We start from the raw sequence: 27768 nt of genomic DNA, 5'->3' as shown, positions 1-27768 counted from the left end.
TACATGATAATGGCCTATTGCTGTATATATGCTGAATCATCTGTTAATAAGATTTTATTGTCTGCAGACTGACAGCCATCTTAAACATTTTCTGCACATCATTGAGGATAAACCGGTCTATCCTGTGATCTATGACAGTAATGGGGTACTTCTCTCCATGCCTCCGATTATCAATGGTAATGACTTTTCCACCTACATGCTTGTATGGATTTTGAATAGCAGATTTATTGATGACCGTGTGAACTGATTGTTTGTCATGTAGCCCATTGCCATCTATGAGCTTTGTGTTTCTACTTCTGTTACCGTTCTAACTGTAAATGTTATCTACTTCCTGATTGGTCCAATGATTGTGAAACGCCACACTACCATCACTAAAAGATGCTCTGACCAGATGATTGTGGTACATAGATGTCGCTGTGATGATGGACTTAGATTTGTGAATTGATGACAACACAAACTTTTCCCTGTATCTTTTTTTTTTTTTTTTTTCTTTTAAGGGGATCACACAAAAATCAGCTTGAACACCCGCAATGTTTTCATAGAATGCACCGCTACAGACTTGACGAAGGTGATGGCGATCACGCATTCTCATCTACCAATGTAATAAGTCTTGGATCATTTGCGTGTATTGACTATTAATGTAACTTTCTGTATTCTGCAGGCTAAAATAGTATTGGACATTATGGTCACTATGTTCAGCGAGTACTGCAAGGAGCCATTCACGTGAGTAACATAAGTGCAATTAGTTGCCGATGTAAGGAATGACTTGCCCCTTGGCTTATGGCACAGATCTTTGTGTATACATTTATAGAAATCTGGCCTACAGGTGCTATTACATACAAGGTGGGGTATTTGCTTTCAGCTTCATAACCTTTACTAGGAAAAATGATACAATCTGATTGGTTGTTATGCATCACACACACATCCGTATGTACACATTTACCTACGGAACCATTTCATAAATGGTCCTACAATATGTTCAGAACAGTGAGAGTATTAAGGATTTGTCTTTGGTTCTCTCTGCGTATGGCTAGTATTCCAGGGTAACTGACTCAGTAACTACTCTCGCACAGATCCAGGTCACAAATAATCATTTAATATTAAAATGGATCTAAATGTAAAAATGTTGTAGAGGAGGAGTAGTACAGTGGGCCTGGATCAGAGATGTGCGCTAATTCCGTCACTGCTGCGTCTTTGTACGCAGCAGCTGTGTGACATTATGCTTAATTAAAATGACGCCAACTGCCGGTTTCTGTGCTCCGCTGCTGCATCTGAAGACCCAGCATTGTATCCACTGCCTGAACATCAAACATCTGAGCAACCCTCAGATTACTCAGGATGTTCGGCAAAATCACGCTGCCGGGGCCAGTGAAGCTGCAGCCACTGGCTTCAGCACGCCCAGAATTGGGGCTGACACACCCCGATTTCTGGAACACTGCCCGTTGTCGCCCCCCCTGATACCGGCAGCATGTCAATCATGCTATGACTTTTGAGGCACTGCGTCTAACATTGCAGGACCAGGTTTGCTCATGCACAGTGTGGATCATTAATCAACGGAGATTTACATAAAAATATCGGATTTAGTGAGTCTCTGAATCAGGCCCAGTGTCACATTTCTTTAAATGTCAGCAGCTCTGGATGTTCAGAAATAATTCGGAAGCATCTCATTGCATGTTGCCATATTTCTGTTTAAGATCCATACCAAGTACTGTCCTGAATACGGCAGCTACCATTCAGGTTCCTCTGTCATGGGCTGTACACAGTGTGGGGAGGCTTCTATGTCGAAGTCGTAGGACTTGTTGTAGAAAACAGAACAAGAACTGAGCTGCTCTCACCAAGCTTTATTTTCATTTAAAAGAGGAATTTTAAATCATCTTCTGTATTTTCACTTTATATAGACACTGGAATGTAAGGGCCGGCGTCAGAGTTGCAGACAGATCTCGCCATATTAGCAGACTGCGCATGCAGCGGGGATACTTATACGCAACTGTGAGTGATTACAGGTGACTGAGTCCTACAGATCTCAGTTTGTGACCACACTGACAGATATATTGGCCAATCAATTGATCGGCCAATATATCTGGTCCCCGTCAGCCAGGGTGTACCGGCGTAGTTCACAGACATATCGCATTGGCTGTGCTGCATAGGTGATGGACAGATTTATCTGCTGACATATCTGCACATCAGCAAGTGTGTACGAGGGGTATGCAGACTGCTAGTACACATTCAGCAGCAGCCGCGGGGAGGGGGGTGAGCACTGAACACAGATGATGGTTGTTCAGCGTGTACAAACAACCATCATATGCAGCTATATCTGCAGATCACTCTATCTGCAGATATCTGTTTAGTGTGTACCCAGCATTCGTTAGGGCCTGATTCTGAAGTGGAAATAAAGCAAGAAACAGCAAGTTACTGTGCACCTTGGCAGAACCATGCTGCACTGCAGGCGGGGCAGGTGTAAAATGCACAGACAGATTTAGATTTGGGAGGGATGTGTCCAAACTGAGATCTAAATTGCAGTGTTAAAATAAAGCTGCCCAGCATTTGTGGGCTACATGCAGAAGCAGCCAGTACTTACCCTGCAAAACAAATACATGTATTTGCTCCCCTTGCATTGCACCATGGTATGCCCAGGTACACCGTTACTTTCTATTTTCTGCTTTACTCCCACCTCAGAATCAGGCCCTTAGTGTTACTGGGTAGAAGCAGGTCCTTTGCACATAGTATAAGTGTGTTGTGGATGTGCTGTCTGAATTGCAGGTGAGTATATGCAGAGATTTGTCCGCTTTCTTTTTTTTTAAATTGAGTATTTTTTACTGAAATGCTTTTTTCCAAATGAATAACAAAACATAACAATAATTATCACACGTTACAATTGTAAAACATATCCACGACAAATATTGAACACATAATATAAATAGCCATGTTTTCAGCTAAACAGGACTTTTCACTGCTCTATGATTAAACCCCTCAGTCAGATCTCTTGCACTAAGCATAGGGTTGGCCCAAATACCAGCTGATGATGATGATGATGGCCACTTTTACCAGCGGATGGATGTGAGTGGTGTAGTCGGATAGACGCAACCAACCATGAATATATGTGTGAATCCGCATTTATTTCCATACACATAAAGCAGCTGCAATTGCCGGCAACTCTGCCTCAGGTCCAAAATGCATAACCTTTCTTTAACATTGTATTAAATACTTACTTATATGTTGATTCTATATGTAACAGGTGTGCTACTGCCTGTAATATCTGTATTCTTGATACATTAAGTAGCACAGTACGTTCTGTGTAATGTTGCAGCCTGAGACCTCTCGGTAGTAAAATAAAAAAAAATAAAAAATCTTTTTGCAAATAATTTATGCATGTCTTTATTTTTCAGGGTTGAGGCTGCTGAAGTTATTTACCCAGATGGAAAAAGTTGTTTCTACCCTGTAAGAAATTTTGTGTATTTATAATGAACACTTTCTAGGATATGTTATATGGCCCCACTACCTGTATGGCTTAATCAGCCTTACGCTATACATCCTGAATGCACTCCTATAAAATGTTCCTATTGAAGCAATATTTTGAGGATAAAAAGTAATTTCCTACACAAAGTGACGGATATCAGGTTGGGCATGTAGGAACGCAAGATTTGGTACTGGTCCCATTGGCAGTGAACACTTTTTATACTACTGGCTCTCTTGGCTTGCAGATATGTCCGTAAACCAGGTGCCTAGAAATGGATGTATGGCGTCTAACGAGTACTTAAGATATAGGACTGCACTTTCTTCAGTTAGCGCCGATAATTTTTTGGGGGTGAAAAGACTGGAGTTTTTCCCATGGTGTTTTTTTTTTTTTTGTTATAGCTTTAAGCAATTCATTTAGATCCCGTTTCTTGCGCCCGAAAAAAAAGTAAATTTTAGGCTGAATCCACATAAAAGTTCATGGACCTATGATAAGTTTATGGACCTATGTGTTTTTGCTGGAGGCTTCCTGAAAACAGACTAATTATCAAGGATTTTGTTTTCGGAGCCTGCTGAGATCCCGAAGAAAATTCCCCGATAAGTGCTGCGGGTGGCCGCAATGAATTCCTCTTTTAATGTCTACTAACGTATATACTCGAGTATAAGTCGACCCGAATATAAGCTGAGGTACCTAATTTTACCACAAAAAACTGGGAAAACTTATTGACTCGAGTATAAGCCTAGGGTGGGAAATGCAGCAGCCACTGGTTGTAATCCCTCCCCTGGTAGTGCCCCCAGTAGTAATATTCCCCCTCTGGTAGTGCCCCCAGTAGTAATACCTCCCCTGGTAGTGCCCCCAGTAGCAATATCCCCCCCTGGTAGTGCCCTCAGTAGCAGTGCCCCTAGTAGTAACGCCCCCCCCTGGTACTGCCCCAGTAGTAAACCCCCCCCCCCCCCCGGTACTGCCCCAGTAGTAACCCCCTAGGTACTGCCCCAGTAGTAATCCCCCCCCCCCTGGTACTGCCCCAGTAGTAATCCCCCCCCCCCCCCTGGTACAGCCCCCAGTAGTAATATTCCCCCTCTGGTAGTGCCCCCAGTAGTAATCCCCCCCCCCCCCTCTGGTAGTGCCCCCAGTAGTAATACCTCCCCTGGTAGTGCCCTCAGTAGCAATATCTCCCCCTGGTAGTGCCCTCAGTAGCAATATCCCCCCCCCCTGGTAATGCCCCCAGTAGTAATCCCCCCCCCTCTGGTAGTGCCCCCAGTAGTAATATTCCCCCTCTGGTAGTGCCCCCAGTAGTAATATTCCCCCTCTGGTAGTGCCCCCAGTAGTATTACCCCCCTGGTAGTGCCCCCAGTAGCAATACCCCCCCCTGGTAGTGCCCCCAGTAGCAATATCCCCCCCTGGTAGTGCCCTCAGTAGCAATATCTCCCCCTGGTAGTGCCCTCAGTAGCAATATCCCCCCCCCCTGGTAATGCCCCCAGTAGTAATCCCCCCCTCTGGTAGTGCCCCCAGTAGTAATATTCCCCCTCTGGTAGTGCCCCCAGTAGTAATATTCCCCCTCTGGTAGTGCCCCCAGTAGTAATATTCCCCCTCTGGTAGTGCCCCCAGTAGTATTACCCCCCTGGTAGTGCCCCCAGTAGTAATACCCCCCCCCTGGTAGTGCCCCAGTATTAATATTCCCCCCTCTGGTAGTGCCCCAGTATTAATATTCCCCCCTCTGGTAGTGCCCCCAGTAGCAATATCCCCCCCTGGTAGTGCCCTCAGTAGCAGTGCCCCCAGTAGTAACCCCCCCCCTGGTACTGCCCCAGTAGTAACCCCCCCCCCCCCCAGTACTGCCCCAGTAGTAATAAGGTACTGCCCCAGTAGTAATCCCCCCCCCCCCTGGTACTGCCCCAGTAGTAATCCCCCCCCCCCCCCGGTACAGCCCCCAGTAGTAATATTCCCCCTCTGGTAGTGCCCCCAGTAGTAATCCCCCCCCCCTCTGGTAGTGCCCCCAGTAGTAATATTCCCCCTCTGGTAGTGCCCCCAGTAGTAATATTCCCCCTCTGGTAGTGCCCCAGTAGTATTACCCCCCTGGTAGTGCCCCCAGTAGTAATACCCCCCCCCTGGTAGTGCCCCCAGTAGCAATATCCCCCCCTGGTAGTGCCCCAGTATTAATATTCCCCCCTCTGGTAGTGCCCCAGTATTAATATTCCCCCCTCTGGTAGTGCCCCCAGTAGCAATATCCCCCCCTGGTAGTGCCCTCAGTAGCAGTGCCCCCAGTAGTAACCCCCCCCCCTGGTACTGCCCCAGTAGTAAACCCCCCCCCCCCACGGTACTGCCCCAGTAGTAATAAGATACTGCCCCAGTAGTAATCCCCCCCCCCCCCTGGTACTGCCCCAGTAGTAATCCCCCCCCCCCCGGTACAGCCCCCAGTAGTAATATTCCCCCTCTGGTAGTGCCCCCAGTAGTAATCCCCCCCCCCTCTGGTAGTGCCCCCAGTAGTAATACCTCCCCTGGTAGTGCCCTCAGTAGCAATATCTCCCCCTGGTAGTAGTGCCCTCAGTAGCAATATCCCCCCCCCCCTGGTAATGCCCCCAGTAGTAATACCCCCCCCCTGGTAGTGCCCCCAGTAGTAATACCCCCCCCCTGGTAGTGCCCCCAGTAGCCATATCCCCCCCTGGTAGTGCCCCAGTATTAATATTCCCCCCTCTGGTAGTGCCCCAGTATTAATATTCCCCCCTCTGGTAGTGTCCCCAGTAGTAATGACCCCCCCAGTAGAGAGAGATGTAATAAAAAAAAACAAAAACACTTACCTGAAACCCCGCTCCTGGTCCCGATGCTGCTATCGGCTCCTGCGGCCGCTTTGCATTATGGGAGAGACGTCGTCATGACGTCTCTCCCATTACCCACTGCGGGAGCCGGAAGATGGCTCCCGCAGTGGGAGCAGCAGCAGCCGATGAGAGTCTGACAGACTCTCAGCGGCTGCTGATTACAACAAACACATAGCTGCCGGCTTCGTCCGGTCAGCGCTACACACGCGGTGCAGCTGTGTCACAGAGACTACTCAGCTGCGTACCATGCGGGCATGACTCAAGTATAAGCTGAGGGGGTGCTTTTTCAGCACAAAAAATGTGCTGAAAGACTCGGCTTATACTCGAGTATATACGGTAAATTCCTTCCAGTATTTAGACACCATGGTTCAGTATTTACACTCGGGGCCTGATTCAGAGAAGGACGGTAATGCAACTGCATTCTCTTATGGATCGCAGTTGCTAAAATATGCTAATGGCTTCCACAACACAGCCGAGCATAGAGACGCCCACTGCTGCCTTCTCATGTTTGTATGACAACGTGCAACAGCGTGAACAACGGTACCATCGACGCACAGCAGACAGCCATGCTTTTTATGAGGCAAGTCTGACCAGCCGCAGACTCTGCAGCTCTCCTGATACGCAGTGAGCTCTAATGCTGCTAAAGAGATTGCAATGCTTAATTCATGCACGCCCACGAAACCGCATTTAAACGGTCAGACATATGCATTTAATGAGCGTTTCTTTGTATTGCGTTCACTGCATCAATTTCCTTGACTATTTTCCCTTTTATATACTATTGTGGGTATATTTAAAGTGTGGAGATGTTATCCATAGCAACCAATCAGATTCTAGCTATTCTCTTCTAGAAGGTGTTTGTTAAATGTTAAGTAGAATCTGATTGGTTGCTATGGGCAACATTTCCACTTCTAAAAACTCTCACTTTAGTAAATTTACCCCTTGGAGTTTTATATTCTATGCTATTGGAGTTGTCATTTATATACTTTTGGAGTTATTTATATACTATTGGTGTTGTACATTATATACTATTGACGTTTTACATTGTATACCAGTGGTTCTCAAACTCGGTCCTCAGAACCCCAAACGGTTCACATTTTCTGGGCCACCCAGCAGGTGCACAGGTGTATTAATTACTCTCTGACATATTTTAAATATCCCACAGGTGGAGTTAATTATTTGACTTGTGATTCTGTGAGGAGACATGGAAAACATGCGCTGTTGGGGGTCCTGAGGACCGAGTTTGAGAATCTGTGTTGTATACTATTGGAGTTGTTTTGAAATCTCATGTTTGGTCTCAAATTTATACCCCTTTTACACCAGAGCAAAACCCTGGGTTGTTGCTGGGTCTATCCGGGTCGCAGCTCAGTGTAAAAGAGTCCCTGAAAAATAACCCTGGTCAAATGACCCAGCAATCCAACCCAGGTAGCTGCCAGGGTTGGACCCAGGATGGACCTGGGTAATGGTGCAGTGTAAATGGCGCAACTTGGGTTATCTGACCTGGGTCATGCCTAAAATGAGCTGATTGGTGGTTGTGGAGCAGTCACCTCCCACTTTTTATGACCTCACAAGTTTAGCAAGGCAGACCCAGTTTCAGTGTGAAATAAACTCAGCATTTATAAGAGCAGAATTCTTCCTGATGGTTAAAATGACGACATATAACAGGGGAGAACCATATCCCTTAGGGGTAAATTTACTAAAGTGAGAGTTTTTAGAAGTGAGTTTTAAAAGTGATGTTGCCCATAGCAACCAATCAGATTCTACTTAACATTTAACTAGCACCTTCTAGAAGATAATAGCTAGAATCTGATTGATTTTTAAAACTCACTTCTAAAAACTAACTTTAGTAAATTTCCCTCCCTTATACTCTTATTAATGCTGCATTTATTGGCTGGTAAAGAGCTGTGTTTTTGTGCTGCCCTGTGACACCAATCTAAGCCTCCTATGTGTACCCAGGTGCGCTATCTTACCAGAGAGTGCTGTGTGTGTTTGCTTTGCAGGAGCTGCCATACAGGACAGAAACACTCTCTGCTGAGAAAATAAACCGTAAAATCGGAATCCGGTAAGAGGAGTAGAAGTTATTTAGGCTTCTGATGAAAGTTACAATATTTACAAATCTCGATATAACTTTATCAATCACTAAGGTATGAAGGTCAGCTGATCATTAGGCAATGGTCTTTGATGCCTTCCTCCACTGGCCTAGTGAAATCTCTGCATCTAAAATATTAGCAAATCATTATAAATGATTACTTGTGTAAGAGCTCATCTCACATGGGAAATGCATTTATTAAATAAAAACCAGTATGCGAAGAACATCAATCCATTACCCATGCCAAAACTCTAACTAAATTCTGGTTATACCTAAAACCGAAAATAACAAGGGTTCTAGATTTAGAGGAAGAGAGGAATAAAAATATCCTGCAATGACCGCTATCTTCATTGCTCCCAATCCATCAGTCAACCGAGATGGGAAAGTTTTTATTTCCAAGTTTAGAATACGCTGTGAACCATTGTGGCGGAGAAGTTCTGTGTTCCGTTCCTCCTATACAGGGACCCAGCCTGCCTCACAGTGCTTATAGACTTGGATCTTGCACACCTATGGACAATCTGGTCCTAAATGAGTCATTGGAGACAATTTGCATTATATGAGCAGCCCATCAATACTCTGGTGAAAGCATAACTATGAATGACTAAAGAAATCTATTTGGCAAGTGCTCAAGAGTTGATACCAGGTTATTAGTTTATTTTGCTATATTGCATTTTATCAATTTCCTTGTGAGATGGTCACTTATACATGCATTCATTTATGTTCATCCGCTAAGGTAAAGGGTTAAAATCGCTCAGTGAACTAATTTTATTTATTTTTACGTTCTATTTAGGATTGGACAATCTTGACACACACACAGCACTTTTTTACATTTTTATCCGATGAGAATAACTATTTGTTTTTTTGGGGTTTTTTTTTTAAACAAACTTTCAAATCTTATAATAATAAAAGAGTTTTTCCTAGATTTAGAAGCACATACTAGATATAGTCAAGGATTGCCTAAAAGGATTTAAGTATATTTATAAGGCTGCAACAAGACACCGAAATATCTTGCATCCCTAATGTGTGTAAAGGTTGTGTATTTTAATTATAGTTGTAACATTACTTGTGTAGTAATCGCTGTACAAAGGGGGAATATGGGGTCAGTGGGACAATGTATCTTGTGAGCTAAGTTGGATGGGAACAAATTGTTTCATCCTAATCTGTGTGCTTCTTAATGATAAACAAGCCGTCAGCATCTTACCATGTGTGTAGAGAATGAGCTTATATCTGTCAGGTTTCATTCACAATCTCCCAGATACATGGGGCATGGTACTGCAGCTTTGTATTTATTGTATTGTAACCAAATTGGAAGCTTTGGAAACCACTTAAGGTGCTTACATGCTAGACGATATATTGTACGATCCGGGCAATATCGAGTGGATCGTGCGATATATCGCTCACATCGTCTAGAGTGTACAATGCGCGCTCCCGCGCATTGTAAGAAACGCCTCTATTGTCGTCTGTACAAGCAGCCCAATCGGGCGATATCGTTAATGATTTGCAGCATATCCTTAAATGTGTACGCACGACCAAACGACAGAACGCTATGTGGTATGGACTTATGGTTTTATCTAGGGTTTAGGAGAGCAAATTACATATCGTTTATGTTGAAACAATTCAATGATGAACGATAAATCGTCTGTGAGTGCACTATATCATCTGTCTGGAAGTTGAAGAAATCGTTAACTATGTGGCATCGTTTGCACATCATCTAGTGTGTACCCAACCTAAATTGGATTTATTTTAATTTTTAAGTCACTAGTGGTGGTTTGTTTCATACACCCTTGGGGTATTGCATTTTGATATCATTTAAAGGAATGTCCTCTAATGATTAGGTATGCTTGCATACTGCTTAGAGAGCTGGAAATAGGGGAATCTATAGAGCATTTTCTGCAGATTGTGTCCATATATCATTGTACTCTATAGAGGGCTGTGTATGGAAATTAAATCATGGATTACTTCTCTGACATCAGGGAGACACCGGCTAACCTGGCCAAGCTACTTACCCGAATGTGTCTGAAATCACATGTATTGGAAGATAAAGAGCAAATAGAAATTGAGATTCCTCCGACAAGAGCAGACATCATTCATGCCTGTGACATTGTAGAGGATGCAGCTGTAGCGTTCGGTTTCAATAACATCCAGATGACCATCCCTAAAACCTACACCATCGCTAACCAGGTGAGTGTAGATGGCTGGTTTTCCAAGGTACCGTCTGCAAATAATTGTGTGTGCCGTCTTATCGCACCATAAATAGATCGGTTAACTAGGGCTTATTTATGATGGTCAGCAGAAAACATTGCGCTAATCCTATTAATACAATGTGAAGCTAATTTAAGGTTCTGTTCCCTGAAAGCATACATTGTAGTAGCCACCAAGCATTTATATCTTTGTCCGTTATACTGAATTGGGGAGCTACTATGTAAGTCACTCCTGGTTGACTCAAAAGGCCACCCAATGACTGCATAAGCCGGGAATACCCTCCTATATGTCTTTACCTCCTATAATGTAAACATCTTCTTATCTTATCAACAGATTACGTGTTGCCATATATTGCGGAGATGTAATTCCTTTGTACATTTCGGTAGCCTTTATTTTTATTACTTTGTGGCTTGGTTGGTGACCTCCCTTTTAAGGTGGGTACACACTGCAATCTGCAGATATATCTGTAGATGATGGTCGTTCATACGCACTGAACGACCATCATCTTCCAGGCAGCCGCGGGTCCCGCTGGCCCTGAGCGGGTCAGTCCCCCTCCCCGCGGCTGATTGCCCGATGGACCGATATATCTACATATCTGTCCATCGGATGTGCAGCACAACTTCGTTCGCAGACATATTGCTGGTACACACTGACCGACGGGCACCAGATATATTGGCCGATCAATTGATCTCAGTTACTCAACTAAACAGTTTTGCGGTTGCATTTATCAAGTACATTCTATAAAATGATAGGTAGAAGCTGGTTGGTTGCTATGGGTAACTTCTCCACTGGCACACTACTCCACTCTTTTCACTGCTTCATACATTTACCGCATTGTACTCTGAAAGCAGGGACATACAGTTGTAAGACATTATGAGGGGTATTCAATATTGTCGAAGTTAACGTTTCATATCGGAGTTTTTTTCTGCGTTAAGGTATGGTGCGCGCTCCCGCTTATCCCCGTATTCAATATAAAATTAACGAAAACGGGAAACTCCGAAGTTATATTTGCGTAAAGTTACGAATTTTTCCTTAAAATAATTGTAAGACCCCCCTAAAGTTGTAAAAACATGGGGGAGCACTATGGGTACCCCCGTTTTAGCCTTTAATTGAAAGTCGGGGATTTAAATAGCCGCAGCAGGTGTTTTTTCCAGACATTGAAGTGATGCAGAAGAGCACTTAGGTTAATTTTTTCGTTTTTTTAAGTGGTCCCATCAAATTTGGGGTACATGAAAATGGGTACTAGCATATTTTGATGTCCCTAAAGTAAGTTATTAAAAATTCTGCATTTGTGCAACTGCCGCTATAATTCTATTCTAGAAAACACCTGCCGCATACTTGCAGAATAGCCCTGAACCTATTTCCCTATTTTTAACGATGTTATGGCACCCATATTGAATACCCCTATATGTCTAATAAGGAATATATATGATTGCAGTGAAACATCCATCATCTCCCCCTCCCCAATTCACTCCCAACCCCACTTTGGATGCATTTCTCCACATCAGCAACATCCTCATCCCATCAGACCCGTCCTGAGCACAAGATCCGCTGGTGACAAGGGGATGCTATCACGTTATATTTGCGTAAAGTTACGAATTTTTCCTTAAAATAATTGTAAGACCCCCCTAAAGTTGTAAAAACATGGGGGAGCACTATGGGTACCCCCGTTTTAGCCTTTAATTGAAAGTCGGGGATTTAAATAGCCGCAGCAGGTGTTTTTTCCAGACATTGAAGTGATGCAGAAGAGCACTTGGGTTAATTTTTTCGTTTTTTTAAGTGGTCCCATCAAATTTGGGGTACATGAAAATGGGTACTAGCATATTTTGATGTCCCTAAAGTAAGTTATTAAAAATTCTGCATTTGTGCAACTGCCGCTATAATTCTATTCTAGAAAACACCTGCCGCATACTTGCAGAATAGCCCTGAACCTATTTCCCTATTTTTAACGATGTTATGGCACCCATATTGAATACCCCTATATGTCTAATAAGGAATATATATGATTGCAGTGAAACATCCATCATCTCCCCCTCCCCAATTCACTCCCAACCCCACTTTGGATGCATTTCTCCACATCAGCAACATCCTCATCCCATCAGACCCGTCCTGAGCACAAGATCCGCTGGTGACAAGGGGATGCTATCACGTTATATTTGCGTAAAGTTACGAATTTTTCCTTAAAATAATTGTAAGACCCCCCTAAAGTTGTAAAAACATGGGGGAGCACTATGGGTACCCCCGTTTTAGCCTTTAATTGAAAGTCGGGGATTTAAATAGCCGCAGCAGGTGTTTTTTCCAGACATTGAAGTGATGCAGAAGAGCACTTGGGTTAATTTTTTCGTTTTTTTAAGTGGTCCCATCAAATTTGGGGTACATGAAAATGGGTACTAGCATATTTTGATGTCCCTAAAGTAAGTTATTAAAAATTCTGCATTTGTGCAACTGCCGCTATAATTCTATTCTAGAAAACACCTGCCGCATACTTGCAGAATAGCCCTGAACCTATTTCCCTATTTTTAAACAATTTATTTTTTTTTCACACCAATTTTTAAATATTTTTTTGGGGTGTCCCTATTTTTTTTTAAAACTTTTTTTGACACAGTTCTTTTTTTAAATGTCCTTCCCAGGGGTGCAGGCTATTTTTTTTAAGCCTGCACCCCTAAACCCCAATTCTTCACTTTTTTCCGACACCTATTCAATGGTGAAAAGTTATCCCTGTTTTTTATCAAAGACTTTTCAAAACTGCGATAGGTCTTTGATATTGAATACAGTGTAAAACTAAAACCTGCGATAATGAGGTCATAGCTCCGATATTAACGCAAAAACGATGTTATGGCACCCATATTGAATACCCCTATATGTCTAATAAGGAATATATATGATTGCAGTGAAACATCCATCATCTCCCCCTCCCCAATTCACTCCCAACCCCACTTTGGATGCATTTCTCCACATCAGCAACATCCTCATCCCATCAGACCCGTCCTGAGCACAAGATCCGCTGGTGACAAGGGGATGCTATCACGTTCTAGTAGAACACACAACTGTCCCCTGTGCATTGTAGCTTTCCTGTAACCTCTTCCCTGCCAGGCAACACTAACCGGATGGTTTCCTCCTGACTAGTAATAAAGCAGCATAGCATTCCTTGCACAAAAACATATACAGCCGCTGCTGCCAATGCTGCAGCCATTTGTCACCAGTGGATGTTCCCTACTGTGCTCCGCATCCCATCACCAGTCTTGCATGATAAATCATGTGCTCCTGTGTGCTCAGCCTACCTGTGACCTGTGGAGGCCATGCATGCAGGTGAAGGATCTGCAGAATGTGCTGCCCCGGGAAGGAGTGGCTCTGCTGCTGTTCCCTGTAATCTGCAGTGCGGTTAGCACACATGTGGAGCGCACAGACTGTGCTGACATGCAGTCTGTGCAGCGCCAGCACCATCTCCTGTACCAGGGGAGGGAAGGGAATATCTGGTCCGTATATTTACCCTGACACTGCTGCAATAGTGTGTCAATACTGACACAATGGTGCAGGGCAGGCAGCTGTGTCACTCACAGTGACACAGACTGGCTGCCGCCTGCCCGAGCTTAATTCTGCAAGTTGCTGGCCGCAGCCGGGTCAGGGTGCCCTCCTCTATGTGACGTCCTACTCGGCCGCGTACCCAGCGCATCTATAGAACCAGCCCTGAGCAGAAATAAAAGGAAAAGTACCAGAGAGAAGTCTTCCCAAGTAGACAGAGGTTTGTTGGTGTGGGGGGTTCTCCGTGCGCACAAAGGCACCCCCTACACGAGGGCACACTATGTGCGTTTTGCCAGGAGTTTATCTAAGAAATCTCCTATTATTTATGCTGCTCTCTCATCATCTGCTCCCATCTGACACTCACCCTGTGTCTATGGGGGCTGTGGCTTCTGTTGGATATGGAGGGACCGCAGCAGATATCGGAGATGTCCCTTTTGGACAGGTAGCCTATGTCCTGGGAGTGGAGAGTTTGTTGCACACCAGTAGTCATACTCCCCACATGGCTCTACTGTGTATGAATAGCAGCACTGCTGCCACCTATAGCACTCTAGTAGCAGGATTCCAGCTTCTGGGATCTTATCCCAGACAGACTGTTGCTAGCTAGCTTAGAAAGGGATGCGATCAAAATGCTGATGGCCGGAAAGCCGTCTGACTAAATCCTGACGTCTAAATCCCGACGTGAGATAAAGACAGGCGTTGAAATCCCGACGCCGTAATCTACACAGAAAGCTTCCCGAACGAAGATAAGCCTGACAGCGTTAGCGTTTAGTCTCGGGGGGGGGGGGGGGGGGGTTAGGGGAAGGGGTAGGTTAGGGAACCGCCGGGGGGACTTAGAGTTAGGCACCACCCCGGGAGGCTTAGGTTTAAGGTGCGTGGAGGGGGGGGGTGGGTGTTAGGTTTAGGCATCACGGGGGTGTGGTTAGGGTTGGGCGCCACCATCGGGAGGTTAGGGTTAGGCACCACCAATGGAGGGTTAGGGAGGGGAATAGGGTAGGGTTAGGGTACTTACCAGCCCCAGTCGGGATCCTGATGGTTCGAGCTTCCAGCGATTTAGTCCGCCGGCATTACATACGGATTCCCTTAGAAACCTGGGTGTTAGAACATGGCTAATACAGACAGTCATTGGTACATGCCTTGTGTAAAATAACCTGTCTACAACCACAGTGTATTAAAAAAGATTTTACTTCTTATACAAATTTATCAAGCAATAAAATATAATTTAGTAAAAAGTAAATTGTCCCAGCTTTTGTATATGTATTGAAAGGTGGTATTGTAAAATATAATTGCTACGGTGTATTATATGGTAAATATTGTAGAAGTTCTTTTTAGTTTGCTGCACACTGTTATTGAGGTTGTCCTGCCCTACCAGCAGGCCCGGTGTTTACAACAGAGCAGATGTGTGGGAGGGATTTGTTAACCGTATTTTAGATGTAAAATATAAGCTGAATATATGTCCCTGTACTCTGCATTCTAGTTACACCATACAATGATTAGTATTGTGTTTCTATTTGTCTCTTTAGTTTCCGATAAATAAGCTGACAGAACTGTTGCGTCAGGACCTGGCCGCAGCTGGATTCACAGAGGCCCTGACATTCGCCTTGGTATGCAGGGAAATATAGTCTGTCTGTAATGTCTCCTGTCATGTCGGCAGCTAGTCTGATGAGCCTCTCTCCATGTGTTGTACCTGCAGTGCTCGATTGAGGATGTTGCTGATAAACTGGGTATCCCTGTTTCTGCCACTAATGCAGTGCACATTGCAAACCCCAAGACAGCAGAGTTCCAGGTAAGTCCTCTTATGATCCTAAACCCTTCCACTGCTGGGAGTTCTCACCCATGTGCTGAGCCTGTTTGCCCACTTTCTGCACTGGTCACATTCCAACATTAATACCAATAGTTTTTTTTATGCAGCTCCAACAATATCTTGATATGGACATTCGATCTTCCCCATTTGTTGAAAATGTAGTGTTATGGCCTGGTAATCGCATGTGATGGCCAGACAATAACTACAACGGAGGTGCATTGTTTGATAAAGGGAACTCCCCTCTTTAAAATGTGTGTGTACTGAATGAATGGAAGCCAGGATGGAGGAGTGTTGGGGAATATTACTCTGATCACTGTACAATAATCTCTATGGGAGCCCCAGCTTTTTATATTCCAAAATAGGGAGAGAGATCCTTAACACACCAAATGAAAGTCCCCTAGTGTTCTCCCCAGAAAATTTCTCCAGCCGCGTGGCATCAAGAAGTAGATGGGTGGGGGCCTTTGCAGTAATAAAATGTTTTAAATCCTGACCTCGTAATGATTTAAACTCAAGACAACATTTTATATATTCTCCTCTTCTTAGAGGCCCAGTCGTTTGCAGCTTTTTCATAATCAAAGTCTGTAGGATCTGGTCTCTCTCCTGAAATCAGTATCAAGTTATTTAGTGCTGGCACCACAGAATGTATGTTTTATACAGCTCCCAGATACTGTCTCCACTTGCAGGTTACACTGATATTGTCCCTACTCGCTGGCACCACAGAATGTATTTTTTATACAGCTCCCAGATACTGTCTCCTCTTGCAGGCTACACTGATATTGTCCCTACTCGCTGGCACCACAGAATGTATGTTTTATACAGCTCCCAGATACTGTCTCCTCTTGCAGGTTACAGTGATATTGTCCCTACTCGCTGGCACCACAGAATGTATGTTTTATACAGCTCCCAGATACTGTCTCCACTTGCAGGCTACACTGATATTGTCCCTACTCGCTGGCACTACAGAATGTATGTTTTATACAGCTCCCAGATACTGTCTCCTCTTGCAGGCTACACTGATATTGTCCCTACTCGCTGGCACCACAGAATGTATGTTTTATACAGCTCCCAGATACTGTCTCCTCTTGCAGGCTACACTGATATTGTCCCTACTCGCTGGCACCACAGAATGTATGTTTTATACAGCTCCCAGATACTGTCTCCTCTTGCAGGCTACACTGATATTGTCCCTACTCGCTGGCACCACAGAATGTATGTTTTATACAGATCCCAGATACTGTCTCCTCTTGCAGGTTACACTGATATTGTCCCTACCCACTGGCACCACAGAATGTATGTTTTATACAGCTCCCAGATACTGTCTCCTCTTGCAGGCTACACTGATATTGTCCCTACTCACTGGCACCACAGAATGTATGTTTTATACAGCTCCCAGATACTGTCTCCTCTTGCAGGCTACACTGATATTGTCCCTACTCGCTGGCACCACAGAATGTATTTTTTATACAGCTCCTGTCTCCACTTGCAGGTTACACTGATATTGTCCCTACTTGCTGGCACCACAGAATTATTTTTCATACAGCTCCCAGATACTGTCACCACTTGCAGGCTACAGTGATACTGTCCCCACAGATTTTGTTTTCAGCTCCTACAGAGACAGTGGACGCCTGAACAGCACTCCCGTGCTTCTATACAGGGGGAGGGATCACTGCCATCTAGGCTAACACCACTCCTGCATTGTGATGGACAACCCGGCGCTGCTTGGTGTCACATGTGGCAGCAAGGACACATTGAGGGTGATCGGGCGTCAGGACGTGGCGCATTGGGGCGGGGGGAATTGCCGGGCAGGGGATGCAGCATTGGGGTGGGGGGGGGGGAAGTGCAGGGCGGTAACTATTTCTTGCCAGCGTTGTGCCTGCAACAAACATCCAGGAGAGAACACTGGTTCCATTTGTCTCTTTTCAACAAAATAAGTTAATTAATTTAGCGTAGAAACTGCATTAGTATTTCACCCATATATTTACCTTTTATATCTTGTATACAAGTGGTTCACAACCATTTTTTCTGTTCTTACACTCCCTACTGACACCTGTCATACAAAATGTTTGTTTGACACACTAATGTTAAATGATTGTAGCAAATAAAGCTCAAATAATGACCTAAAAGTACATTTAAAAAAGCAAATCTTTGAATTTACAATAAAAAAAAAGTGTTATTCTTCCACTACTTTCTAAATAATCACTAATTACAGACAAACACACTGGTAATCCCAGAAATGGATCAATTACAGTAAAATAAAGTGTGTCCTATCCTAGCTGATTTCTGTATTATTTGTGCAGTGTATATACAGGCAAACCCTCTATAATGCTAAAACCTTAGAACTGGAAAATGATTTTGACTAAAGTCTGTAGTAAAGCAATGTGACTGCCCACTGCTGTTACTTCTAGGACTAGCTATATATATGACGGCTAAATATAGGAGAACTTCAAGGGCAACACTTTGCATCATTTGGCATCAAAATCAACTGTCCATGAGTAACACTCTGACAGCTTAATGATACCTTTGTGTGACGGTAAGGGCTCTTGCACTCTGGATTTTCTTGAGTTGCTTAACAAATGGAGCAGAATACAAAACAATTGGAACAGCATGGCATGGAGATATATGGGTCTCTGGGCCTGATTCAGAGCCGGACGCTATTTGCGCTCGCTCGTTCAGAAAAAGGGGCCGGCTATTTAAATTGAGCGCTCGCTCTTTGCGGTCTGTTGACTCCTCTGTGTCTGAGCGAGCGAACGAAACATGCGCTCGCTATTTTGTAAAGACGCCCCCTGGCTGCTCGCATCCTACGTCATCTCCTCTATTTATTAGATTAATCGAGTACATCGAAAGGCGTCTGAACTGCTCGCAGTGCTTGTGGTAGGTTTATCCTACCGCAATCATGCGAACAGTCCAGGCTAAGAAACAACCAAGTGACGTGGCCGATGACGCTGCTTTGTTAATTATGCACACCCTTAAAACGCCCGTTTTGACTGTTTGGCACGCCTGCGTTTGGATCTCCACTCCCCATTTTCAAGCACCTTCCCCTGTTACCACCCACAAACGCCTCATCATGTCACTCAAATTAGTAAGCACTCACTATTTGGCGAGCGCTCGATTTCCGATCGCATGCCACTAAGTGGTTGGTGCATGCGCATTACGACCCATACGCATGCCAGATGTGCGAACATCGCTCGGAGCGAACGAGCGGCCGCTTATGCGCGGCTCTGAATCAGGCCCTCTGTCAGGAGAGCCTATACTGTCCACTTAGCCATTACTTGTGCAGCTGACGTTTTATTCTCTCTGTATGCCACATGTTTCATTTCTGTCTCGAGAAAACGCTTCTCTGGACGATCCCTGACTGTTTTTCCTGATCAGTCGGGATATATTGTATATACGCTGTGATATCACATCTCTGACCTTGTACTTGTATATTGATCAGGTGGCTCGCACAACCTTACTGCCCGGCTTGCTGAAGACCATTGCTGCCAACCGTAAAATGCCTCTTCCCTTAAAACTGTTTGAGATCTCGGATGTGGTGACAAAGGACCCCTCTCGAGGTAAATACTAAGCAATGCCAGGATGACCAGACAAATGTGCTACTCCATGAATGCAATGTCCAACCTGTGGATAGCTCTGCGTTGCACCTGTAAAAAGCTGAGCAATTTATTGCAATAGCAGTTAGGCAGCTTCATCATCTGACTGCGTGCATAACTTGACCAGCTGAATATGAAGCTTAGGCATTCCACGGCCTATAAAAGACGCAAGGTGTTCATACACTTACACACAGAATGTACCAGGGATCATAAGATCCATTTATCTCCAAGCATACACACAGTCAGCAAGTAACATGCATATGTGCAAGGGCATAGCTACAGTAGGTGCAGGGAGTGCGGTTGCTACAGGACCCGGGCCGCCTCCTGGGCCCGGCCCTCCTCCTGCACCCAGTAACTTTGCCAGAGGCTTCTTAGTAGTGTGCTGCTGCAGGGGACATCTGCTGTCACGGGCCTGGCCAGCTCCGTCTCTGTCTCTCCTTACTGGGAGGAGGCGTGGCTGAGCGGCTACAAGTTTACCCTTTCATCTAAGTCTCCATGCAAGGAGTATAACTCCTTAGTTAATTTATTAATGAATCAAAGCCTCCTTATACAGTATGCCACATTCTATCATGCATGCAATATATGCAAATTATTTAGCAGAATAACCATTATGATTCTAAATGATGAAAATGTTTGCACTCTTGTTTAGTTGACATACAAGGTTTAAATGAACGGTGATTCGTATATAATAAGTATTATAAATGAAAAAGTATATTTACAAAAACCAACAACAAACAGTAGTCTCCCTAATCCTAATGTTTTCAGCAATTAGACATGTCCGGCACTCAATGTTCCAGGTAGATGTACGCGGCGGGTGCCCTCCGGAATAGTCAGCAAGCAGCTGGCTTTACACACAAGATAGACGGCGGCACTCCGTACTTGAAAAAGGTCCTAATGTGTGTGTGCGTATATATATATATATATATATATATATATATAAATACACACACACACACACACACACACACACACCGTATATACTCGAGTATAAGCCGAATTTTTCAGCACATTTAGTGTGCTGAAAAAGCATCCCCTCGAGTCATGCCCGCAGCTGAGTAGCGTACCATGCAGGCCGCAGTGCAGACTGTGTCTCTGTGACACAGCTGCACCGCGTGTGTAGCGCTGACCGGACGGAGTTCGGTCAGCACTACACACTGCCAAACACACAGCCGCCGGCAACGGCAGCTGTGTGTTTGTTGTAATCAGCAGCCGATGAGAGTCTGTCAGACTCTCATCGGTTGCTGCTGCTCCCACTGCGGGAGCCATCTTCCGGCTCCAGCAGTGGGTAATGGGAGAGACGTCTCTCCCATAATGCAAAGCGTCCGAAAGAGCCAGTAGCAGCGTCGGGACCAGGAGCGGGGTTTCAGGTATGTTTTTTTTATTTTTTATTACATCTCTCTCTATTGGGGGGGCTATTTACTACTGGGGGCACTACCAGGGGGGGATATTGCTACTGGGGGCACTACCAGGGGGGGGGTATTACTACTGGGGGCACTACCAGGGGGGGGGGGTATTACTACTGGGGGCACTACCAGAGGGGGAATATTACTACTGGGGGCAGAACCAGGGGTGGGGGGATTACTACTGGGGCAGTACCAGGAAGGGGGGGGATTACTACTGGGGGCACTACCAGGGGGGGATATTGCTACTGAGGGCACTACCAGGGGGGGATATTGCTAGTGGGGGCACTACCAGAGGGGGAATATTACTACTGGGGGCAGTACCAGGGGAGAGATTACTACCAGTAGCTGCTGCATTTCCCACTCTAGGCTTATACTTGAGTCAATAAGTTTTCCCAGTTATTTTGTGGTAAAATTAGGTACCTCGGCTTATAAACATTGCTGCATTAGTGAAGCAGCAGGGTGTCAGCAATAAAGTGTTAGGTGCCGTTGTGGAGCGTTAGGAGTAGGTAATAGTGAAAGTAAGGGAAGGAGAAGCACATGGAGGGAAGAGGGCCCTGCTTGTGAGAGCGCATCCACTACACGATTTTAGCAGGCGATTGTACGATAATGACGTCGTTATCGTTCAATCGTTTAAAAATCGTTTATAAATCGTGCAGTGTTTGGTCGTTAACGATCAACGATGCGCGCTCCCGCTGGTCATTTGATCGTCTCGTCAGTCGACTGAACATGCAGGTCAATTTCACTTGATCTATTAAAGAGAGTTTGCAAATCGTTCAGACTGAAAGATAAAATTTCAAGGGAAAATCGTTTAGAGATTGGACAGGGAGTAGATCGTCTAGTGGATGCCCCCCTTACATATGAAGCTTATTATACCATACTTTATCAAGAATTTTTTTTATGCAACAACATTCTTTTGCTAGTGGGTAATAAGATACAGTACTCCAGACCTTCTGTTTTGCCTACATATAATTCCCTTGCTATGCTTTTAGTGGTAGACAGATGGCAGCACTCTCCAGTTCAATGATATCTCTATGACTTTCAGATTTGGATATCACATGTCTGATTTTGGGCTACTGTTATAATTTACCAATTACCTGTCTTGTTTTGTCAGTTAAAATAAAAATGTTAGTAATTTTAAATTTTTTAAAATTTTATGTATAATTCTGATGAGCACTGCACTTTTCTCCCTCCTAGACTTCTGTACTGTGCATTTGAAAAATATCTGAGCTTTCCATTGTTGACCAGCAGGGGGCAAGATAGTGTAAGCATTGTAACTACCCAAGTGAAAGAAGTGGTACATGTTATGTTGTCTTCCTCCACCAGAGGCTTCCATTGTGTTAGAGTCATTCTCTTGTTGCATCTGTGGATATGTCAGTTGAGTTTTTTTGTTTCTTATTACGTTTTCAGAGCTTTACTTTGGGGTGTGAATGCTTATTGTAATCGTTTTTGAATCCTTCATAGTTCTATGTTTATTCAACTTCAGATTCGCCTGCACAGAGATCAGTGTATAAGTGCTGCTGGGTGGCTCAGGCCACTATATGAAACCCATTTCGCAGATTCAACTTGGTTTTCATAACTTGTTTAGAAATCATTTTATTCACTTTTGATCCACATCTCAAGACAAAATGGAAAGTGTTATACTTTTTTTTTTTTTTTTGCCCTTCTTTAGTTTGTGGCAACATTTTTTTTTTCCTCTTTTTATTGGAATTGTAACTCACTGATTGCAGGTTTACCCTGCTGCTATTCTCTTCCCTCTTACAGGCAGGTGTTATAGACTCGGGTTATAAGCGCGTGCTTCTCCTGGCAACTTCACACAACAGTTCAACATTTGTTTTGTTGAAATTTTTTGAAATGTGACAATTTAGGGGTATAATTACCCTCTGTCTAAAGCTCCAGGAATAACGGCTGGAGGTATGAAATTATTCAGCATTTTCCCTCCTTAATAAACCCGTGGGTAATGTAGTAAACCTTAGATTCTGCATTGAGTCCCAGAGGGTGTACTTAACGCAGATTTTTCCTGGCAACGCAGATTTTTGCTCACAGCATTGGCGTAACTATGGTATTTGGAGCCCAGGGCAAATGTAAAAATGGAGCCCCCCCATGCGAAAAATGGGCATGGTCACCTAAAAATGGGGAGTGTCAACATGACACACCCCTTTATCATCACATTACTTTCCATATGCACCTTAACCCCAGTAGTACCCTCAGTATGCAATGTCCCCAGTTGTGGTCCCTCTTATGCAGGCCCATAGTAGTGCCCCTTATACAGTATCCCAGTAGTGGTCCCCCTTAGTTCCCCTTATTCAGTGCCTCCAGTAGTGGTCCCCCTTATGCAGGCCCCCAGCAGTGATTCCCCCTCCCTCCCTATCCGGTGCCCCTTATACAGTGCCCCCTGTAGTGGTCCTCCCTATTTAGTGCCCCCAGTAGTGGTCCCCTAGTAGTAAGCCCCTTATGTAGTGCCCTCAGCAGTAGCCCCCCCCCCATGCAGTGCCCCCAGCAGTGATCCCCCCCTATACAGGGCCCCCTGTAGTGGTCCTCCCTATTTAGTGCCCCCAGTAGTGGTCCCCTGGTAGTAAGCCCCTTAAATAGTGCCACCCGTAGTAGACGTTCCCCCTCCTGATGCAGTTCCCCCAGTAGTAGCTCCCCCCAGTAATAGCGTTCCCAGTAGTAGCTCCCACCCAGTAAGTGTCCCCAGCAGTAGAAGTAGCTCCCCCCAGTAAGTGTCCCCAGTAGTAGCACCCCCCCAGTAAGTGTCCCCAGTAGTAGCACCCCCCCAGTAAGTGTCCCCAGTAGTAGCACCCCCCCCCAGTAATAGTGTCCCTAGTAGTAGCACCCCCCCCCAGTAATAGTGTCCCCAGTAGTAGTAGCCCCTCCCAGTAATGGTGTCTCCAGTACTAGCAGCCCCCCCCCCCTGAGTGATAGTGTCCCCAGTAGTAGCAGCCTCCCCAGTAATAGTGTCCCCAGTAGTAGTAGCCCCCCCAAGTGATAGTGTCCCCAGTAGTAGTAGCCCCTCCCAGTAAGTGTCCCCAGTAGTAGTTGCCCCCCCCCTCCCCAGTAAGTGTCCCCAGTAGCAGCAGTCCCCCAGTAATGGTGTCCCCAGTAGTAGCAGCCCCCCCAGTAATAGTGTCCCCAGTAGTAGCAGCCCCCCCCAGTAATAGTGTCCCCAGTAGTAGCAGCCCCCCCAGTAATGGTGTCCCCAGTAGCAGCAGTCCCCCAGTAATGGTGTCCCCAGTAGTAGCAGCCCCCCCAGTAATAGTGTCCCCAGTAGTAGCAGCCCCCCCAGTAGTAGTAGCCCCCCCCAGTAATAGTGTCCCCAGTAGTAGCAGCCCCCCAGTAATAGTGTCCCCAGTAGTAGCAGCCCCCCCCAGTAATAGTGTCCCCAGTAGGAGCACCCCCCAGTAAGTGTCCCCAGTAGTAGCAGCCCCCCAGTAATGGTGTCTCAGTACTAGCAGCCCCCCCCCCCCCGAGTGATAGTGTCCCCAGTAGTAGCAGCCTCCCCAGTAATAGTGTCCCCAGTAGTAGTAGCCCCCCCAAGTGATAGTGTCCCCAGTAGTAGTAGCCCCTCCCAGTAAGTGTCCCCAGTAGTAGTTGCCCCCCCCCCTCCCCAGTAAGTGTCCCCAGTAGCAGCAGTCCCCCAGTAATGGTGTCCCCAGTAGTAGCAGCCCCCCCAGTAGCAGCCCCCCCAGTAGTAGCAGCCCCCCAGTAGTAGTAGCCCCCCCCAGTAATAGTGTCCCCAGTAGTAGCAGCCCCCCAGTAAATAGTGTCCCCAGTAGTAGCAGCCCCCCCCCAGTAATAGTGTCCCCAGTAGTAGCAGCCCCCCCAGTAATAGTGTCCCCAGTAGGAGCACCCCCCAGTAATAGTGTCCCCAGTAGGAGCAGCCCCCCCAGTAATAGTGTCCCCCAGTAGTAGCAGCCCCTCACAGTAATGGTGCCCCCAGTAGTAGTAGCCCCCCAAAGTGAGTGTCCCCAGTAGTAGTAGCCCCCCCCTACCAAGTGATGGTGTCCCCAGTAGTAGTAGCCCCCCCCTACCAAGTGATGGTGTCCCCAGTAGTAGTAGCCCCCCCCTCCAAGTGATAGTGTCCCCAGTAGTAGTAGCCCCCCCCCCCCTGTAGTGCAGACACACAAGTTACAAAAAAATAAATTTAAAAAATACACTTACCTGAATTCACGCTCCTGCTCAGGACACCGCTGTCGTCAGTCTTACCGGGCTGGTGTGCCATACATTATGGGAGAGACCTCATGACGTCTCTCCCAATACCCGATGCAGGAGCCGGACAGAAGCTCTTGCAGTGGGCGCGCAGCAGTCAATGAGAGTCTATCTGACTCTCATTGGCTGCTGATTCACACACATCTCCGACAGCGCTGGTGGAGGATGTGTGTGCAGCAGCCAATGAGAGTCTGTCTGACTCTCATTGGCTGCTGAATAACACACACATCGCTGCCGTGCTGGCGGCGATGTGTGTGTTAGCACAGTCTGAGCCCGCCTGCCACCCTCCTCCTGGCGCTATTGGGCAAGCGCTCAGGGGGAGGGAAGGGGCTCAGCTGTGCAGCACAGGACCGGCGCTGGAAGCCTAGCGCCGGTCCTGTGTAAATGTGTAGCACTGATCGCACTCACTGCGGTCGGCGCTACACTGGCTAACTGGGGCGGGCTGGTACCGTGGCCGGCGGCACATACCCCGCTCGCCCTGCCCTAGTTACGCCACTGGCTCACAGTCTTAGGAAAAATCTGCGTTAAATGCACCCTCTGTGGCATTACACATAGGCATGCTAGACCTGATTGAATAGGTCCAGGCTGACAATTAGCCATCAGGTAAACCTTGCAGCTAATTGAATCTGCCCCTTAGCGACTTCTGGTTTATTCTATTCCCCTTGTTAGTTACTCTTCTTCTCAGCTCAGCGGTTTATTGAGCCACAACGCTGTTGTTGGCTCTGTGCTGGTACAAATGATTGGCAGCATCCAGACAGTGCCTGTGTGCCTTTCTCTGACGTCCCCGATACCATGGGGGGAGTTATAAGGTAAAAATGCTGTTTCCACTGCATTATCAGGACTTGTACTGAATAAAAGTCCCTATCATCGCACTGGCCACCAGCTATTATAATGAGACCAGCCCTGACTTATACTTGCTACTAAATTGTATGCATTTCTTTTTTTTTTTTTTTCTTAATTCATTAATCTTTGCACCCTCTTATTGTGCGGCTTTGTGTATTTATTTGCTACATGAATCCTACCTCACACATCACCAGCACAGAGGTAAAGCCAAATAGTTGCTGCACTCAAATCTGCTTTCACCTGTAATACACACTAGTGTAGCAGGTTACCTACATACCAGCTTGTGTATTGTCTCCTTTTATAAAGTTAGACTGTAAACTTTTTTTATCTCATTATTTTATTTTGCTCAAACACCCACATATATGTTCAGATAAATCCCTTTTTGAACATGTTAAACATTAACTTCTTATTAATGTTTCCCATCCACTTTTGAAATGAGCTTTTGGAAGGGATCTGAGCATATGTGTTGTCAGAAGTGCCTCTTATATGTAGTCATGCATCCTACTCCTGTACCCGACTAGCACAGCATCAACTCTTGGGTGGCAGTATCATAATTATAACCGTTGTGGCTGCAGTGTGGTAGATTGGATGTATAACCCTTATTTTATACTATTATCTTTCATTTTTCACAAATATACTACATAGTGCTGTACACTGAAATGTATTTGTATCCCTTCTGTGTCCCTAACATCCTACATGTGGTAACATGTCTGCTCTGGCAACCCAGGTCCCTCCCGAGAGGTAGCCCCATGTAATTTCCATGTATGAGATACATTTGGCCCCTTAAATTGTGGCCAGGCTACCTCTCTGTGCAGCTCAGGTACTGGTTAGGTGTCACCGTTTATAGAAGGAGTTTTTTCGGTTTAAGGCATGTAATTACTGTGCTCCTGGTGTATTACAGCCATGTCTCCACAGATTTTCTGTTCTGTTTTGTCTGAACTGTGTACATGTATTTTCTTAATATATATTTCATGCAGTCTCCTGTGTATGTATGGATGCGGTGCGTAAGAGTAATTGCTGTGCACTGCAGGGGTTGCTGTAAGAACAGATAAAGAGGTTTGGGCCTCCATCCTCCGGACATGGAGAGTGCGCTGGAGATACAGAACGTTTGAAGCTTTACAATGTGCAGCTGGAGTGGGGCGCTCTCCCGTCTGTTCCCAATTTCTTTCCTTACTTCTACAAAGACCACGTCTGCAGCTGATTTGGGATTTCCCTTATCATGTTCTTCTACTGTTTACGCCTTTCTCCTGTTATTTTCATCTCTTGCTCTTAATCTTCCTGATTGCTACTTGTCATGCTGCTCTCAGCTTTGTATTTATACTCCCTTGTGTTGAGTATTCTTTATGTAATATTGCTAACTGTGGGACCCCAAATCCGGTTACTATTGTTGTGTTTGTGTAAGCCACAGGTGAAAATGCTTACAAGCGCTAGGTGTTTTTGCCTGTGTTTGATATGCAGTGTACCTGTCTATATGGGCTGGATGCATTGATTGGAATGTGTCCACGATACAAACGCAACAGAGCATTTTCCCAATCATTGCAGTAGTACATTTGCCAATGGAGTTTCCAGTTTTTGCGCTACATCCATCAACTCCCCCTGAAATAAATGGGAATTTAAAATAAATGTCTGAAGGACCGTAAACTAATGTCTGAAGCACCGTAAACTAAAATGAAATTTAAAAAGGACAAAGTGCCCCTGTCCTTCAACTTTATGTACCCGCCCCAGCGCTGAAAGATTGGGTTTGAATAGGGAACCCGCAGAGAGGGCCTCCAATGTCAGTGCAAGGCTGGAGCCCCTTTTTTTTGTAGGGCAGGGGTTCCCAACCACAGTCCTCAAGGCACACTAATGCTG

The 27768-nt window shown here is 45.5% G+C and overlaps 1 protein-coding gene across 1 annotated transcript in view; it reads left to right on the top strand.

The window, feature by feature from the left end:
• Positions 1-27768, top strand: part of LOC148524241 (phenylalanine--tRNA ligase beta subunit-like) — a 66456-nt gene that overhangs the window by 8266 nt on the left and 30422 nt on the right. Inside the window, exons 7-15 of the mRNA XM_088472071.1 lie at positions 68-176; positions 498-568; positions 662-723; positions 3387-3438; positions 8265-8326; positions 10327-10534; positions 15598-15678; positions 15768-15860; positions 19312-19429. Coding sequence (XP_088328197.1) covers positions 68-176; positions 498-568; positions 662-723; positions 3387-3438; positions 8265-8326; positions 10327-10534; positions 15598-15678; positions 15768-15860; positions 19312-19429 — 856 coding nt within the window. The remainder of the gene's footprint in view (positions 1-67; positions 177-497; positions 569-661; positions 724-3386; positions 3439-8264; positions 8327-10326; positions 10535-15597; positions 15679-15767; positions 15861-19311; positions 19430-27768) is intronic.

The sequence above is a fragment of the Taudactylus pleione genome, unplaced genomic scaffold (genome assembly GCF_031769625.1).
Source record: "Taudactylus pleione unplaced genomic scaffold, aTauple2 ptg000120l, whole genome shotgun sequence".
Classification (NCBI taxonomy): Eukaryota; Metazoa; Chordata; class Amphibia; order Anura; family Myobatrachidae; genus Taudactylus; species Taudactylus pleione.
Note: the sequence above shows the minus strand (reverse complement) of the source record. Positions and strands in the feature narration are given on the sequence as shown.